We start from the raw sequence: 19818 nt of genomic DNA, 5'->3' as shown, positions 1-19818 counted from the left end.
ACTGCAAGACGATGCCGTGTCAAGCGCGGTACTCGAAGAGGACGTCTGTCTCGTAAGGTGCTTTCTCGTAGCCTGTTCATTAGAGTCTGATCGGACACAGAGGTCCCGGTGGCCCTTCAGATATCGTCTTGCAGCGCTGTAGCGGTATCCGTACGTCGCCGTAACACAGAGGTGACCAGATATCTTTCTGCCTCGTGTCCACAGGCTATGTATGACACAGGGAGAGGCATTGGCATTTACACCATCACGACCGAAAGTCTATCATTTTTGGATCAAACTTGCACTAGGCTACAGTAAGGTGCCGCATTGCAAATGCCTCGTTGAATACAAGGTCCACAAATGACAAGAGCCATCTATGTACCTCGGCAGAAAACACTAGGACACAGATACTTGATTCCTTCCTGCGGGGTTACCTGACACTTCAGTACATACAATGAATGAATTTAATTGTTGCCTACACTGCATAAGATCTCAAGCCACGCGATATGTCCACAGGTACTGCCTGTATCAAAACAGATTTAGTGTACCGGTCGTTGATACACGTGTCTCCCTAGTTCTTTTGAACAGTGTGTATCGTCCAGGAATCGGGCAGTGCAATGTGCCATCAGATTCTACAATCGACGTTAACCATTAACTCCTGAATTCAATACTGCAAACCACCTTCTTGGATGAGCCCTAGAGTTGAAGACAATACCCTGATGTAGTTTTCCATCTTGACTCTAACATATGCTTCGCAATATATTTCGAGAAAGACATATTGATAATGTTAGAAATATTTTCGGCGAAGATTGTCAACATTGTCCCTAAGCACTATACATTCCCATATACTGTACTGCAGTGTGCTTCTTTAAGATCAGCCCCTCTCCTGTAGATGATTTCAGACAATGAATATCTTGAAAGTTTTGACACTCTGTGCGACCTTGGTACTGCAGTTTGTGGAACAACTCGGGTCTGCTAAAGGAGGCCCTCGGTAAGTTTCTTTAGCAGCTGTTACTGTGTCAGAGTTTCCGTAACTGCCACAGGAAAGGCCGCCCGCAAAACCATTTAGCTTGCGTGACGAATACAGCATTTTAGATTGCGTGCACAAAGTCAGTGTGAAGAGATGAAAATTTCTGGCGTTATTTGTTAAACTGAAACCTATACTCTTAGAAATTATTTGGCTACCGATCTGATGCACTTCATGATTAAAAAGCCCTTGGTTTTTGTTAACCTCCAATTGTCGATGGAATATCACATTAATGATCCATAAACGTACGCAGTATAAACAATGAGTCAACACCATAGTATATCGAACAGAATTGTAGAACATCTATTTTCCTGGTCTTTCACGATCATGAAGATTACAAATAGCAGTGACATAAAGCGCTAACTAAGCGGCTAGTGGCACTAAGCAGTAAATACACAGGTTGGACTGAAATGTAATAAACAGTGTTGCACAATCGTGCCAGTACCCACGCGGATAGCTTTGAGTTCTGACTGCTTCTTTTACCTTATTGCGATCTTGTCTTATAAGGTCTCTGGTCCAAAATGTAGATTAATGGGCGTTCTTCTTCTTTTTCTTCTTCTTCTTCTTCTTCTTCTTCACGCGATCAGGCCCTGAGTACCGCGAGCAGTTGCAAGGCTCCTTTTCCACTAGGTTCTACTACGTTCTTTCCACAGCCGGTCACTCTTTAAGGCGATTTGCAGCAATATCTCATGGACTCTGTCTTTTCTTTGCTCTGTATAGTGGCCTACTTCTGTGGAGAGACAAGATTGACAGGCGTTGCTAATTCGAATTACTTTTCCGTACTGACAAACTCAGTCTTATATTACAAGCAGCGGTCCCCAGCAGTCGGATCGACTTTGTGAAACGATCTACACGATTACATAGGTTAAGGTCCTAAGCATCAGACACTGCAGCGATTCGCCCTGGTGTGCCCTCATTTGCGAGTAATTGACGAAAGACATTTTGGAATTTTGTGTGGCACTCAATAGCGTTAAAAATTACATCAAGTAGTCCTATTGTGTGGTATAATGGATAGGGTAGTAGCTATGCCTGCAAGTATAGTTTTTTTATTTTTAAATCTTTATCAGAATGACTATGATCATCATTTTTGTTCAGTTAATTAATTTAAATGTAATTTTTTATTTCCATTCCTTCGTCACATTATTTTAATCATAATATCAGTTTCTTCATTTGCTCTCATTTTTCTTCCTATCATTCTGTTTTAACTTGAAATCTTTGTTCATGTCTTCTAATTAATTTTCTGTATTAATTGCGATTAAATTCGATTTATCACCCTGTTTTCCGTCTACGTTACTGCGTGTATTATATCTATTTCTCACTTTGTTTGAATTTCTTTATACTTAATAAACCCGTCTTTCATTTAAATCTTCCTCATCGTTATTTTGTTCATAGTGCAGTATGTATTTAGTTATGTTTCAAACGTATGAATGGCGATTACCACTCAAAAAAAAAAATTGCTCATCTGGTAACGAAAAATACATTTTCACACCATGCACAGTCAATATCAATAGATTATTGGTTTTCAGTTTCAAATTATTGAATATTATAATAGATAAAAAAATTACATTCATATACACAAAAATTCTGATTGGAGAAGGAACAATATAAAGAGAAAATTAAACAAATAAAAAAAAGTTCATACAGTGTTGAAATGATGTACAAAGGACTGGAAAAAAATGCATTTAAGCCAAATAACTGAATAAAAGTATCATCAAAGTCATTTTGATAAAGATTTAAAAAATAAAAAAAATACTGCAGTTGGCAAGATTCGAACTCACAACCTCTTCCATCTGAAGCTATTATCCTATCCATTACATCACGCAACCACCTTACGTAACTTCAGTTGTTTAACGTCATTCAACATCACGCTAAATTCCGAATGTTTTTTGTTAATTACTCGCAAATGAGAGCCCGCCAGGGTGAATGGCTGGAGGGTGTAATACCTGAGATCTTAACCTACGTCGCCGTATGTTTGGTTTCAAAAGGTCGATCCTACTGCTGGGGGACCTCTCCTTGTTAGGGGTGGAGCAGAGAGAGAGAGAGAGAGAGAGAGAGAGAGAGAGAGAGAGAGAGAGAGAGAGCAAGGATGAAAGGATAGCTCCTAATATGAAACAAGAGCATGTGCGCCTCTAAATTTTCCTTTATTTTGTGTTCGCTTGCGAGTCGCAGCACGAAGCGGTGTGGAACCATGTACGCCATTACTCGGCGACGGGTAATAAGTGTGTTTGGCCACTAATGTGAGGTACTTGTTTCTGTTTGCAGAGAGCGCGCAGGAGCGGCAGCAGCAGGAGACGGACGACGAGGGCATCGAGCGAGACTCCGCTGACAGCGAAGACGACGTCGACGCTGCCGTCTCTGGGGACCGCGGACGGGTCTCCCTCTCCACCGTCATACAGGTACTGCAGCTGTCACGTCACGGCTGGCATCTCACCACAGAACACTTCTGTGGAAACACAGACCTCTGCGTAAACTCCCTCTTATATATGTATAATTCGTCTCTGACATTGCCGCAGTATATACTGATGAGCCAAAATATCATGACCATTGCCCACCGGGAGGTTGAATGCCTCCTCGTGGTGTTGCGAGGATGTGACGCAATAAGGAAAGAATGTAAGCGAAAGAGAGGCAAATTTGTAGTCATTATAGCGAAGATACGGGCTGCAAATGCGGAAATCCACTGATATAAGCAATTTTGGTTAACGGCACATTGCTGTGGCGCTGCGGCTGGAAATCTCTGAAATGGCGAAGCTGGTCGTTTCTTTACTGCTCTCGTCAGTACCAATGGAAAGGGCAAACAATCCTGTTGGCAGAACACCCGCAACTGAGCAGAGGTTGAAAATACCGCTTCAGTTGTAAATTACTCATAGGCAGCACACCGCGCCTGGTACACGCGGCGCTCGGGGACCACAGCACAGCTACGACACCTGAGGATGGGCTTATAACACTCCGGAACCGGTCGTGTGAAAATTAAGTAATTTACAACTGAAGCGGTATTTTCAACCTCTGCGATGCAAAGTGGTTGAAGGATGGTGAAATAACGAGAAGGCCATACGGTATCGGATGACATCATCTCATCACAAAACGTAGAGGTCCGAGGATCCCGCACTGTGTAATCCAGGAGAGGCAGCGATCTGTGGCAGACCTGACGACAAAGAACAATGCTGGTGCAGGCACAACTGTTTCGGAACATACCGTTCAAAGGCCATTGTCGAACATGGAGCTCCACATTACACAACTTCCTGTGTTGACCCAACGACATCCTCAGGTATGATTGCTGTGGGCACAGTATCACTGAGTTTTCACCGTCGATCAATTGAAAAGTGTTGCCTGTCGAATCATCTTACACCAGGTCGATGGTTGGGTCCTTACACGCCGTCGTCCAGACGAATGGCTGCATGAAACGTGCACCGCGCCATAGATGAAGGCTGGCGAGGATACATTGGGGTACATTGAGTTAGGCTTCCATGGGCTCTGGTGGTGGTAATCGAAGGCATAAAGACTGCATGACTTACGTGAACATTGTTACGGACCACCTGCATCGCTTCATGCTTGATGTCACCCATACGGTGATAACATCTTCAAGCAGGATAACTGTCCGTGTTGCAAGGTCAGAATCGTGCTACTGTGAACTCTCATTGATGTGCCTGATCTGTGCTGGAACACATCGGGCGCCAGGTGTGTGCCCGTAAACAACCAGCCCGTAATTCGCGAGTCTTTCTTGACTCGTGCGCAGACAGGTGGTGCCACATTCTTCTCGAATCCTGTCAATGACTTGTAGAGTCAATACCAAGCAGAATCTCTGCTGCATTGTGTTTGCACAGTGGACGAAAACGCTATTAAATAGGTGGTGATAATGTTTTGGCTCATCGGTGCACAAGCATTGCAAGAAAATAAAAGGAAGTACATTGTTGTATGCTGACGGCTGACAAATGTGCGGAAGGTTGCCAATATTATTTTTTCATATTCATTTTCGTATGGTAATAAATTATCGAAATCGATACTCCATTGACGTTTATTTGATGTTATTTACAGGAGTTACAATTTTCAGTTATTAGCGGCTCCCTGATATCCAGTTGTGTATCACCTATTCAGTAGAATCTGTTGGCATCTCCATTTTTCTAAACGATGCTAGAATGTTTGTCTCTCTTTTTCTTCCTTTACCTCCTCAATTTGAATATCCCCCTTACTCTTCTCCAATCTTCTTACTCTCATCTCTCTTTTCCTCCTCCTCCTGTACATATTATTTCTCTTTCCCGTCAATCTATTTTTTCTCATGCTCCTCAAATGCATCTTTTTCCTTTGTCCTTTGCCCTTTCCCCTGTCTCAATATGCCTTCCTTCGATCTCATACGTAGCCTGCTCTTTTATCACCTGATCAATCTCCTCTCCCTCCCTGCTTAATCTGCTCACTGGAAAAATGTTGATGTTGGAAAAATTACAATGTCCTGAAAGAGAACTGTGTTGGAAAATAATTGAATTTTTATTACTTCAAGAAAAAAAGCCTTACCTGTCAAACCGAAAAATTTTCTCCTTGTCCTCGTCTTTAAAATACTCTTAGGAGGCACGATTTAAAAAAAGTGTTTTCCTTTGAAAGGTAATAAAAGGTAATTCATCAACAGAAAGCAACAAATGAGTTGTTGCCTTTCTTGTAGATTAATTCTCTCACTGCGAATTCCTTGATATCAACTTGATTAGGTATAGATCTACAATAGCAGCATATGAAATTTTCTGCTGGACCTGAATTAGAACCGGGATTTCCCGCTTATCACGAGCGGTTGTCTTAAGCACTTCAACTATCCGTGCACGCTGCCTGGACCGACCAAAACTTTCATATGTGACAGTTCTTGCATGCTTTCATCGTAGTCCACTAAAAATATCGCCTAATGCTCGCAGCATTACTTGTATTCCCGCAACACGGAGAATGAGACAGCGACGAATCATGTCACTATCGTGTAGCATTATCTGTACCTAACACTGCTGACGTCAAGAAATTCGCGGTCAGCGAATTAATTTCGAAGTATTTCGTACAGCGGTGGATCGTAAACAGTGTCTGTTATTTCAGACATTCACGTGAATTATATGGATACGAGCTGTCTCTTCTTTCGGACATGTCTAAAAGAACAGACACCACAGACTCATATAACTGATTCGCCCCGATGGGTACTGAATCCACAACCTTCAGTGAGGATACACATACCTTCGATCTCCAGCGGGAACTAAAATTACCTAACCTGGAGGACATCGACGAGGCTGCGGATAGCTGGCGCTAGGTGGGAGTATGGGTAGGCCGGGGAGCGTGCCGAAATTGTCCGCACATTTGCGATAAACATTGTGCCGGGCGGCGCTGTTGTTAACGCAACTACCTAGTAATTAGGAGAGCCCATCTTCGAGTACCGGTCCGGCACACATTTCCACTCGTCGCCAATGATTCCGATAACGTCCCAACACAGTTTGTTAGACTTCCATTGTTTTCGGGTTGACTACACCTTTGTGGTGCATTGCGCCTTAAGCACTTCATTGCGCCTTAAGCACTTCATTGCGCCTTAAGCACTTCATTGCGCCTTAAGCGCTTCATTGCGCCTTAAGCGCTTCATTGCGCCTTCAGCTAGAGGCGACGCGTACTGTCGTGTTGCAGAGGTGCATCTCGCACGTGGGCGCGCCGAGCGCGCAGCAGGCGGACCAGCACTATCGCGCCGTGTGCCGCGCGCTGGTCGCGGAGGCCATCGAGCTGTCTCAGTTCCTCGAGAAGGTCTCGCAGGGCACGCGCGAGCTGCGCGCCACGGCCGAGGCCGCCTCCACCGACCTCGACATGCTGCGCTTCTCCGACTGGGTCAGTACACACCGCCACCACCTTCTGGCTTGCTCTGTTCTGCTCGAGGCGCCGCGCGCTCTGACGTAGTTTCCCACCTCCATCCTCTCTAAAATATTATCTGATGATGCCTTCTATGAAGTAGTAACGACCCTCATAGGCAGCATTGCGTTATCTTACTGTAGCGCCGAGACAGACTGAAACAAATGATTTACGTGACTGATAGCTCATTGCATTGAATTTGGGAGCTGCAGAGCGCTAAGTTGTCCATTTACGAATTATGTACAGTACTAGCTACATTACCCACTTTCATGTGTACAGAATTGAGGGTTGCTACGAGCGGATCTCAAAAAGAAAGTTACACATTGTTCTGGAGGGCCACGTTACACTTCATAGTGACACAGATACGTCACACTATTTACCAACATAATCACCAAGTCTCTGTGAAGAACGGTCGGTACATTCTACCAATAGTTCGTTCCTAGACTATGGAAAGCCGCTCCTTGTTTATAGAGAACCAGCATGTGAACGTCCTCGTCGTAGGTTGGTTGGTTCATTCGGGGGAGGGAACCAAACAGCAAGGTTGTCGGTCCCATCGGATTAGAGAAGAATGGGGAAGGAAGTCTGCCGTGCCTTTTCACAGGAACCATCCAGGCATTTGCCTGCAGCGATTTAGGGAAATCATGGGAACCCTAAATCAGGATGGCCGGAATGCGAGTCCAGTGTACTAACCACTACGCCACCTCGCTGGATCCTAATCGTTGGAAACACTCTTTTCTCCCATTTTTCCTTTTAGCTTGCCGAAAAGAAGGAAGTGACATGGTGCAAGATCTGGACTTCCCTAGGAGCATCACCCTCGTGTGTGCGGCCTCGGTCAAATTGTTGGCACCATTCCACTGTGACTGGTCGCTGGTCTATATAGTGCCAGAATTTCGCGTTAAATGTGTGTGCAAGCTAGATTTCCAGTACACTAGGATTGTACTTTGAAGTACGTTTCCACTTGCCGCGCCATTTCACTCCCATACCGTGATGCACTTGCTATCCTTACCGCGGCAGAACTGTCTCTGCAGGGAACAAGGAAATACACTGTCTTCTGACGGTGCGAGACTCTTGTTGCCCCGTGGTCTCAGCGTGGGCATGTGTAACTTACTTTCTGAAGTCCCTACGTGTTAAATAAGGATTTGAAAGTTCCTTACAAACTGCAACTCTAACCTGGAACCTCTGTACAGGGCTGAGCTAGCCAGGCATTACTTATGTCCCGCTCTGACAGCTTCACATCTGCCGGTACTGCTCTCCTACTTTCCAAACTTCATCTGCTCTAGGAGTGTTAGTCCTACAAGGTACGCAGGAGAACTTTCGTGAAGTCCAGAAAGTAGGAGAAGAGGTACTTTTGGATGTAAAGTTATGAGAGTATGATTTGAGTAGTGACTGGATGGATCAGTCCGGGTTAAAGCCCCGATTCGACACACAGATTTAGCGCTCCAGGAAGTTCCGAAACAGCGCGCACACCGCTGCAGCATCAAAATTCATTCTTGAAATATTTTTCTTGGTTGTCACCTAATAATTGTTTGTATTGTTTTAGTTTTGTCATAGTCACTTTTTTATATTTTAGTTACATCGCTTGGTGACGCAGGGTTGAGAAAAGCAACCTGCTAACAAAGGTGACAGCAGTGTACGGGACGTGTAATTGTGCAAAATTATACAGAGACCCATAGTTACGAAGTACACCGTTGTGGAGTTGCGGTCGCAAAAAGACTGTATTGAACGCCCAGAAATGTGTGCATTTGAAGTAATTTTTTCCAGCTAATACCTGTTATGCTAAACATTACAATTACTACTTAAATTATCTGAATATAATTTATTCAGCTAAGCAGCCAGATCCAGGCATGCTTTAAATTCCTATCGATGGGTGGTTTCGTTAGAGACGAATTTTCTATGAGATTTACTAGGTAGAGAATGACTGGTAATATCGACTACGCTAAACGTATGTAACACCCTTAATTTGTTAACCTAATGAGTTGTACTCCAGGAAGTCCATTGCAGTAAGATAGTAGACAGGTGAAACTCTAAGGTGCAATCTTATCATTAATACAATATAAAGGCCACATGTCTTATGTGTTGCTACCGCTACGGTCGCAGATTCGAATCCTGCCTCGGGCATGGATGTGTGTGATGTCCTTAGGTTAGTTAGGTTTAAGTAGTTCTAAGTTCTAGGGGACTGATGACCTCAGCTGTTAAGTCCCATAGTGTTCAGAGCCATTTAAGTTGTGCTAATGTGGAGAGAGAAAGAATAAACTTTTATTCTAATAACTGCAGTGGAACAATAAGTGTTAACTAAGATAACGGTGAAAAAGAAAACGGAAATTAAATTTTTAATATTCTTTCACTAATGAAGTTTTTTTTAACAGAAAATGGTCAAAATTCATGCCTACGTATCCCACAATCGCTCAGTGAACAATAATCTCAGCGTGACAGTAGCAATGTCGTCGGGCGATACTGCTCCCCTACGCACACTCAAGCAAGTTCGCTTTTCGCACAAACTTCAGCTCGTTCGTCGCTGATTGGCTGTCGTTTCTTGGCTTTAACTGCACAATGGTGCGCTTCCGACCTACAATTGTCGGGGAGATCTTGCTCGATTCGACGTCTTCTGCCCTGCTCTAACATTATTAGGTTGTTCTCTCCAGCGTGTGCACTATATTCGCTTGCCTCAGCTCGTCCATTTTCGTGAACAGTATTCGTTGTCACTCTGCTTCTAACCTTCCACAATCATTCGCTATTTCGAAATAATTCTCGCGACTTCTGTAATATTTTGACGCTGCTCTTCACTTCGACTTCTACTCGTTACGCTCCTTCCAGAAATACAGTACATCGGGCTTATCTCTTAGTGATGTGTGTCGAAATTGTGCAAACACTTTCTCACAGTTTGGCGTTTACGCATGCTCTTGAGACTTTGTCTTATATTCCTTCCATGATGGAACTTTGTAGACCATCGTCTAAAATTTCTGTTTACAGAATATTCTTAAAAATTGTAGAACATTCCATCTTACTCCCCGCTCTTCAAGCTTTCTCCGTCTTTTCATAAGAAAACAATGCTTGAGAGAGATTCCATCTCGGCACACATTTACGGCAGCCATTCCATTGACGTACAGCCACTGCTCCTATATTTCCTTATTATAGGTAGAGCAAGCCATTAAATCCTTAATTTGTCTTGTCATCTAAAGACTGTTTGAAACATGCCAGGAATTCGGTCTGCAAAATTCCAGCTCGTAAAGACCTTGCAACGGCCTCTGCCGATAAGTGTTTGATTAAATAGGGTGCGCATTATAATTTTTTTTACAAACAGGGTCACTGACTCATGCGTAAAATTCATTTCCTTCTGTTACGCATTAGAAGGGTGCTACATACTTATTGTATCCAATGTGAGATATGGAAACAAACTATTTGCACACAGATTTTTTGGCACAGAGCAACAGTTTATAAATGCAGTATAGTAGCTGAATCGTGCAATAAATTTGACGTATATAAGTGTAGGTTCAACAGTTTGGTCACGTATCCACAAACAATCTCCTACAGAATATGACCTCGAAACACAATTGTCATAATAATGTTTATGAGAACTGCATACTCTGAAAATTATTGAGAGAAATTTTTTTCACTAATAGCGTTGTAATCATGGTCAGTAGTATTGAGTCTGCAAGAGCGTTACCAGTGAAGGAAAAGTCCCGAAATCCAGGCCATATTCGGCACTCAGTTTCTTAAGTTATCACTCGACTAGAAGCAACCGAAGACTTGGAACTGTACGCTGCATTGAATTATCATGAAACGTTCCTTTGATACGTATTGTACATGGAGAGTGTCCGTATTGTACTTGCAGATTCCGTGGCGTTACGCTAAGTCACACTCACCGCCGCGGTCTGAATGGACTTAATCTTGGCGGTGTGCAGGCACGAGAGATGATACGCGATGACCTCCTCCGCAGATTTACACTGAGGCGACGAAAGTCATGGGATAACGATAGGCACGTATATAGATGGCGATAGTATAGCGTACGGGAGGTATAAAACGGCAGGCGTTGGTGGAGCTGTCATTTGCACTCGGGTGATTCACGTGAAAAGGTTTCCAAAGTGTTTATGGCCACAGGACGGAAAATAAGTCTTTGAACGCGGAATGGTAATAAAAGCAAGACACATAGGACATTAAGTTTCGTAAATCCTTAGGCAGTTCAGTATCCCCAGATCCCCAGTGTCAAGAGCGTGCCGAGAATACCAAATTTCCGGCATTACCTGTCACCACGGGCGACGCAGTGGCCGTCGGCCTTCACTTAGACCTAGAGCAGCGTCGTTTGTGCAGAGTTGTCAGTGCTAACAGACAAGCAACACTGCGTGAAATAACAGCAGAAACCAACGTGATACGTAGGACGAACGTATCTGTTAGGACAGTGGTGCGAAATTTAGCACTATTGAGGTGTGGTAGCAGACGACGGACGCGAGGTGCCTAGCCAACAGCACGACATTGCCTTTAGCTTTTTTTTAGACAACATAGTTGCGTGGAGATAGCAGCGATTGGTTTACTTATAATCAATTAATCAAAATGACAGTCACAATCGCATTATTTATTTTGTTGCCAACCGGTTTCAACCCGCGATGGGGTCATCTTCAGGGGAATTTACACCGTTTGGTCGCTCGCTGGAGTCGTCACCCTGCCTGTGCACGTATGGTAACTATGCGAGCGACCAAATGGTGTAAATTGCCCAGAAGATGACCCCATCACGGGTTGAAACCGGTTGGCAACACAAAAAAATAGTTACATTGTGACTGTCATTTTGATTGGTTATTGCCTTTACGCCTCTCCTGAGCTTGACAGCATATCGGTTGGACCCTAGACGACTGGAAAACCGTGGCCTGGTCAGATAATTCCCGATTACAGTTGCTAAGAGCTGATGGCTAATGTGGCGATGACCACAGGAAACCATGGACCTAAGTTGTCAACACGGCACTGTGGAAGCTGGTGGTGGCTCTATAATGGTGTGGGCTGTGTCTACACTAAATGGACTGGGTTCTCTGGTCCAACTGAATCGGTCATCGACTGGAAATGGTTATGTTCGGCTACTTGGGGAGCATTTCCAGCCATTCATGGACTTCATGTTTTCAAACAACGATGGAATTTTTGTGGATGAAACTGTGCCATGTCACTAGGCCACAATTGTTCGCGATTGGTTTGAAGAACAACCTGGACAGTTCGAGTGAATGATTTGGCCATCCACATCAACTGACATGAATCTCATCGAACGCTTTTGGAACATAATCGAGAGGTGAATTCGTGCGCAAAATCCTGCACCGGCAACACTTTCGGAATTATGGACGGCTGTAGAGGCGACCTGACTCAGTATTTCTGCTGGGGACTTCCAACGACTTGTTGAGTCCATTCGATGTCCAGTTGCTGCACTGCACCGAGCAAAAGAGGGACGACACGATATTAGAAGATATCCCATGATTTTTGTGACGTCTGTGTAATGGGAACTGAAAGACTATAACGCACCATCCTGGCTGCCTGGCGTTTGCTTTCAAACATTTCACGCCGTACACGCCAACGACTGTATGCCTGATGGTGCATAAAACGTGATTCATCTGAAAAGGCCCTCTATTGCCATTCAGTGGACGTAGAGTTATGGTATTGGCGTGCAAATTGCAGCCTTCATCGCCTATGAACAGCAGTCAGCTGTGTGTATGAACCAGGCGCGTGCTGCGGAAGCGGATACGCAGCAAAGTTCACTGAACCGCCGTTGATGAGATAGTGTTGGTAACCAGTTGCTTACTCTGGGCCGTTAGTTGCTCAGCAGCTGCACGCTGTTCGTCAGAACTGTGGTGCACTACCGTTGAAACGGTGCCCGGTTTTGGAGAGCGCCATTTTGCCATACAGGGTATTCTTGAAACACGACTGCACGCGGACGGTTTACAAATTTTGCCGTCCCGAAAATGTTTCCACACTTCCCCCGAAAGGCAATGATAGTGCCACTCTGGAGCTCATATAGATCTCTCCGTTTCTGCGTTACGACAACGACTGCAATGTTTTCCACGTCCACCCGACACGCTTTATAAACAATCTGTTGCTAGAGCCTCCACCTGCCATATGAGTGGTTATTGCACATTGACGCTGAACATGTGGTCACATTAATATGACTGGACTGATTATTTGATATAAGTTATCCCTGGCGAAGTATATCACTTTTATTTAACACCATCCAGAGCTAGCTGATGGATCCATGCTTACTAATTTGCTACGCTCGTTGAGAAAAGCAGGAAACTACGTAAGCGGAATCCGACTGCCACCCACAGCAACGCACTAGAGACTGCTTTGTAAACATTCAGCACCAGTAAAGTAACCTCACTGAGTTCGAAGGATCCCTGACCCCAAACTCCCAAAATAATAACCAGTTTGAAGCATAAACTCTGCCGCTGAGAACCCACGACTTGCTACCTCTACGATAGGTAACGTCTGATGCTTCGATTTCGCGACCTCCACACCCTACCACGAAATTTTTGACTTTCAAGCCTTTCAGGGAGTCATCATCAGCAGCAGAATGTAGGTGTCCTCGTTGGTTATTTTCTGCTCCTGCTTACAGCGCTTCTCTAAGATCTGCCTTCTGGCAGTACTTTTAGAACTTTTTCTACAAAACATGCTGGAACCCCCCGCCACAATGAGGAAATTACTCTGCGTGTAAGCCCGCTATGTAGACTCCGACCACAGCCGGTACTTTTTGCGTGTCCAAGATATGTTATCATTTAACAAGATAAATATGACCTGTTTCGTTAACCGTTCAGTGATTTACCAGTGTATGAAATGAAATGCAGTAATTTTCAGTGTACAACAATTTTGAGAAATGGCCGAAATTTTCATTTTTTAAAGCGACATTTACGATTTAAGTTTTCTATAGTGTCCTTGTATTTCTAGATAGGTTTTTTTTTAAATGTGCTAACGACTGAATCAAATCTTTTCTAATAACCTAGATGTTGATGGACCGTTAAAACAATGGGCTAGCTGCCTTGCTTTGTCCTTGTAGTGACCGATCAGTAACGGCAGCATGAGCTTTCAGACTCTAGCGGTCCATTTTGCCCCTCCCAGCTTACGACAAAAAGTGAGTACCCTCATTTTTTTTTTTTTTTTTTTTTTTTTTCGGCCACTACTGCACGCCTGCACCCGAGTGAAAGTCCTCAGCCAGAACCCCTGTTTAGAATGCGGCCGAGTCATTCCCTGCAGCATTCTTTCTCCTAAAAGCGCTCATCTCGCGTGGTATGCGGGAGACCGCCCGCGGAGACTGGACTCAGAAGAAGAGAAGTGGCTGGAACGAAACTGTGACTGGAGCCTTGAGACGTGCCTGAAAGGATTGGGTGCCCAATAAAGACCTGGTGGCAGGGCGCGACGAGACGATGCGTTCAGTTCCTGTCCCACCGCACGTTCTCGTTCTGCGATGTTATTCTTTCCGCGTCTGCTAGCATGTCGACGGAGCTTTCATTTACAAACATGGATGTAAAGCAGTGGTGCTCTATGATAGGGTGTATCATAATTGATAGCGATAACTGCTAGGGTTGAAAGTATAAGCTAACAAAAGCAAAAAGATTACATTAAAGAAGGGTAACTGACAGGGTGTGGTAAAGAGCCGTCGCTTACTACAAATACGACATTACGACTTACAAGAAAATACGCAATCGTACATTTGTAGCTGTAGACATAGAGAAAGTTTTTGACAATGTCGACTGGAATACGCTCCTGAAGAATCCGAAAGTAGCAATTAGTAAAATACAGGGAATGAACTGTTTCTTCAACTTGCACAGAAACAAGACATACGAGCCAAAGAACATGGAAAAAAGGAAGCAGTAGTAGAGAAGGCAGTGACACATGGTTGTGGCCTATCCCCCATGTTATTCATTCTGTAAATTGAGCAAGCTGTGAAGGAAACAAAGGAGAAATTTGGAAAGGGGATAGAAGTACAGGAGGGAGAGCTAAACACTTTGAGGTTTGCCGATGACACCGTAATTGCCAGACAGAGCAAAGGGCTTGGAAGAACAGTTGAATGAAATGGAATGGATAAAATAAAAGTTAACAAAAGTGAAACAAGACTTGCGGAATACAGTGGAATAAAATCAGACGATACTTTGAGCATTAGATTGGGAAATGAGACACTAAAAGTAGTTGTCTAGCTTTGTTATTTTGACAAAAAAATTGCTGAACAGAAGGGATGTAAAATACAGACTGGCAATTGGAAGAAAAGAATTTCCAATAAAGAGATATTTGTTAGCATCGAATATAACTGTCGAAAAAGAAATTGCAGCACCACGGAGCTGTTTTGCGACATAAACGAATGTTAGTAGACTTGTGTCTAAATCTGAAAGATGATACCTCCTATTCCAGTTTCGCGCCAGTCGCATAACAGTGGCACTAGCAGCACCGCTATGAGTATGCAAATGATGTTTGCTTTAAATACACGCTGTAAGGGTCAAGAGCGTTAATTACCCTTGAAACGGGACGTGATGGTCAAGAATGCCTTTAAGACGACGAAGACGGCATTATGAACGGCTCACTTAGATCGGACGAGGTCATGTAATAGGGCTGCGAGGAGCTGGATGTTTCTTCCGTGACACTGCAGAAAAACTTGGCAGGAATGATTGCTGGCGGCATTGATCACGTGAATTCGTGGCCGCAAGAAGACTGGTTTCTGGACGGCCATGCGGCACTATCGAGAGTGAAGACTATCCCCGGCGTTTGGCTCTGGCGCATTGTACTGCATCTACAGCAGCAATTTGAGCAGCAACTGGCACCACAGTGACACATCGAACTGTTACGAATGACAGCAGGAGCATTCTCGTGGTTATTCCACGCATCGTGATGGAAATTTGTACGTCAATTTGGTGATTCGATCTGTTGCGCTGCCATTTATGAACAGCATTCCAGCGGGTGTTTACGAACAGGATAACGCTCGCCTACAGGCCGCTGTTGTAACCCAACATGCTCTGCAGGGTATCGACATGTTGGCTTGGCCTGCTCGGTCACCAGATCTGTCTCCAATCGAGCACATGTGGGACATAATCGGGCGACAACTCCAGCGTCATCCAAAACTAGCATTAACCGTCCCTGTATTGACCGACCAAGTGCAACAGGCATGGAACCCCATCCAAAAACTGACATCTGACACCTGTGCAACACAATGCATGCACGTTTGCATGTATTCAACAGTCTGGCGGCTACACATGTTACTGATAAACCACCATTTCATATTTCCAATGGCTTCTCTGGCGCACACATTAACCTGTGATCTTGCAATGTTAATCAATGAAATATGTTAACTAGACGAATGTATTCCTGAAATTTCATTATTATCCATTAATTACTTCTTAGTGTTACGATTTTTTTTTCGTATGTGTATGTTTAAGTATTAGGAACCCTTTTTTTCTGGAGGTATTTGCATGACTTGTAACTTTTATGAAAGTGGAACGAGAAGGATAAGAGCAGTATAATAAGAGGAGAATAGAAGCTTTTGAAATGTGGTGCTACAGAACAAAGTTGAAGATTGGATGACGAGATAGAATAGCTGATGAGGAGAAGCTGAATCGAATGGAGGTAAAAGGAAATTTATGGTACAATTTAAGTAAAAGGATGGAGTGGTTAATAGGATACATAAATGTAATTATCCGTCGTTGGCGCTGTTGTATCTTTCTTTAAATACACCGTAAAGCGCTTCGACCACAGCCATCATCATGAGTCTGTTAGATAAACAGAACAATTGAGTAATAATATTTATGCAATAACTACGTTGTATAAATTATTGCATTGTATAGAAACAGAATGAAGATATGCAATATGGAAAAGAACTCAGTACACAGTATCTCCTCAGTTACACCTACACTTGTACCATGATCAGTGAAGCAGCTCGACTTTAATAACACTCTGCGGCCGTTAACTGGCGTTGAAAGCAATGGGTCTTTCAATGTTAATTACAGATAGAGCGTACAGTCATTTCATGAAAGAAAAAATAAGGAATTGGAATTGTCGCACTCATATTCCAAATAAAGTTTACAAATTCATACAGTCATAATTTAGAATCATTGTAATGACTGAATGAAGCAGTTGGAGCAGAGAGGAAGTGTTAATGTGGCGGGCCGACATTACATTACAAATTAGCTTAAAATAATTCATTAAACAGGAATTCAGACTTCAATATTGAAATCAGAATACCTTGTTTTAGCTTTCACACAAGGAATAACACATGGTTTGTATTTCATATTACAATTTACGATGACCTCATGCTACAAGAAATAAAAGTTGAACAGTCTGATAGTGATCCACACGAAACTAAGCTGTAACCATAAATTTTGTACACCGACTATAGCTAAGGAATAAAGGTGTCAGAATTCAAATGAGTTTCAAAGATTTTAGATAACAAGTATAAAATGACAGATCCACTTGATATACAAATTAAACCGCGAGTTGAGCGACATAACTGTGTTTCCGAAATTCTCACGTAACATAACTACAATATTTCCACCTGATCAAACTAATATGAACTTGCGTTTTAAACCCTATAAATGGCTTTATGCCAAAGTTCAGTATAGTGAATAGATTTAAAAAGAACAACACTAATTACATAAGATGAATTAGTGAACAACTCTTAAGATTTAAAGCCTGAGTACACAAATACAAAATAACATTAATCACAGGCACTCAGACTTTTCAAGATAATTTCCATCTATAGGATCCGATTTGCTGTATACAAGGCACTCAGTTCAATGAGACAGTTCAAAAAACATGAATGACAGCTTGGAACTAAATAGCAAATCTCTGTAACTAACAGTCCCAACAACATGCAGAACTTGAGTAACGAAGTAATAACTACAACTGGCTGCCGGTCTCTGTGGTCGAGCGCTTCTAGGCGCTTCAGTCCGGAACCGCGCTGCTGCTACGGTCGGAGGTTCGAATCCTGCCTCGGGCATGGATATGTGCGATGTCCTTCGGTTAGTTAGGTTTAAGTAGTTCTAAGTCTAGGGGACTGATAACCTCAGATGTTGAGTGCCATAGTGCTTAGAGCCATTTGGACCATTTGAATTACAACTGACTAATTTACTATAAGATGACAACTAAAAAGTCAGATTACTTAAGAGCCTAGCTCCAAATAATAACGCACAAATACAATGCCTACTGTCTAATGACTGCTTCGTGCGTTTTTTAAAACATTAGTCATCAGTATGGCCACTGCAGTACATTAAACAGAGCAGAACATTTGAATAGAAATACCTGAAACATAAAGTTGTTATCTCACGCAATTCGCATGCATAAGACATAACAAAACACATCCACATCAGGACACTTTCAAGGCTTGACAGGAGAGTAAACACACAACTCGGATTTCAGATGTAACCAGGGCGCAAGAACAGTAAAATAGCGCAATGATTCCCACCGGTTTCTGGAGAAGCCGGAAAAAGGGAGCCACCGTACCGTAGCTTAGCTGTCAAGACCAACTACAACCAACATAACACTAAATCAACAATGTAAGTAAATCAACAATGTAAGTGTAGACAAGACGTGGCTTGAATTTAGAGAAATAGGATCGACAGCAACATCGTGGTTACAGGCTACCGGAGTGAACAAGAACTGACAAGACTACCGTAATAGTCCGCCACAGTGTCACCAACTCATTGGGGCTCCACACGAATCCGCTCCACAGAATCCCGGAAGACCACGCATCATCTTGACTTGCTCTTCAAGATGCTAGCAGAGCTCTTCCAGACACGAGTGCCTCTAGCAATGGCAAAGCGGCCCACGCTGCTACTCAAGTGACAGCCACACCACAAGGCGCCTGCTCCGGCCGCTGTCACCACACTCCGCGAAACTCGCGGCGAGCCGCCGCCACACAGTCGCGCTGCAACCCAAGCCATCCTAACAGCAACGCTCTCTCTGCACAAGAAACCCTCTGACGGGAAGTTTCGAGGGAACAATCGAACCAACCAAAAAGGTTGAAGGTGCAGTAAAAACCATCGCAGAAACTATTTGCTACAAGCTAGCAGCGGACGGTTCGGAGTGTATGCTCTATTTGTGAAGTTGTTTCGAATTTTAGCGCGACAATTCCAGCTCGTTATCTTTTACTTTTATGAAACGACTGTATGCCTTCATTTATAATTAACTTTGACAAGTCTCAAAGTTTTTAACGCCACCTAATGGGCACAGAGTGTTATTTAAGGCAGGTTGAAAATAGCGTTCAAAACGGACATGTACATTGAGTATCGATAATAACCGCGAACTCGTTAGATGATTTTATTTCATTTATAGGCAATAGTAAGACACATCTTGACTAATCAAGTAACCGTCTGTTTGGCAATAGCGGGAAGTACAGAGAGAGACGAAGGCTTCAGTACAGAAAGCGTGTTCGCATTGTTGTCAGTTTCGGCAGTGGCCGAGATGAAGAGGCTTGCACGGGATAGAGTAGCGTGAAGAGTTTCACCAGACCAGTCTTCGGACTGAAGACCAGAACAAGCGCAGATTAAATGTATTTAAAACATAAACTTTTCGGTTTAGTCCGCATCTAATCGGACTCAAATTTCATCCGTGGCCTACTTAAATATATACATTAGTATTCAGCACCTTACATGTCATAATTAATGTATATTCGTACCTTTTTAAAAGAGGGTGTTCTAAGTGTCGTCTTCACATATGGTTGTAGTACTACTCATCTTCGCAGTAAGACTTCTCTCCATTGACAAAGACATGCTGCGGTCTGTTATCTAGGTACCCTTCAATCTAGTCACACAATTGGTCTGATAATTCATATGCTCTTACGTTGTTCATTAAACGGCTGTGGGGAACTGTATCGAACGGCTTGCGGAAGTCAAGAAACAAGGCATCTACTTGGGAACCCGTGTCTATGGCCCTCTAAGTCTCGTGGACGAATAGCGCGAGCTGGGTTTCATACGATCGTCTTTTTCGAAACCCGTGCTGATTCCTACAGAGTAGATTTC

At 43.4% G+C, this 19818-nt stretch overlaps 1 protein-coding gene across 3 annotated transcripts in view; it reads left to right on the top strand.

The window, feature by feature from the left end:
* LOC126480722 (protein spire) overlaps positions 1 to 19818 on the top strand; it is a 797250-nt gene that overhangs the window by 429198 nt on the left and 348234 nt on the right. For all 3 annotated transcript variants that reach the window (XM_050103982.1, XM_050103983.1, XM_050103984.1), the window contains exons 4-5: positions 3269 to 3402; positions 6641 to 6835. In XM_050103982.1, the coding sequence (XP_049959939.1) occupies positions 3269 to 3402; positions 6641 to 6835 (329 nt within the window). The remainder of the gene's footprint in view (positions 1 to 3268; positions 3403 to 6640; positions 6836 to 19818) is intronic.

This window comes from Schistocerca serialis, chromosome 5 (genome assembly GCF_023864345.2).
Source record: "Schistocerca serialis cubense isolate TAMUIC-IGC-003099 chromosome 5, iqSchSeri2.2, whole genome shotgun sequence".
Taxonomy (NCBI): domain Eukaryota; kingdom Metazoa; phylum Arthropoda; class Insecta; order Orthoptera; family Acrididae; genus Schistocerca; species Schistocerca serialis.
The sequence above is the reverse complement of the archived record's forward strand: the minus strand, read 5'-3'. Positions and strand labels throughout refer to the sequence as shown.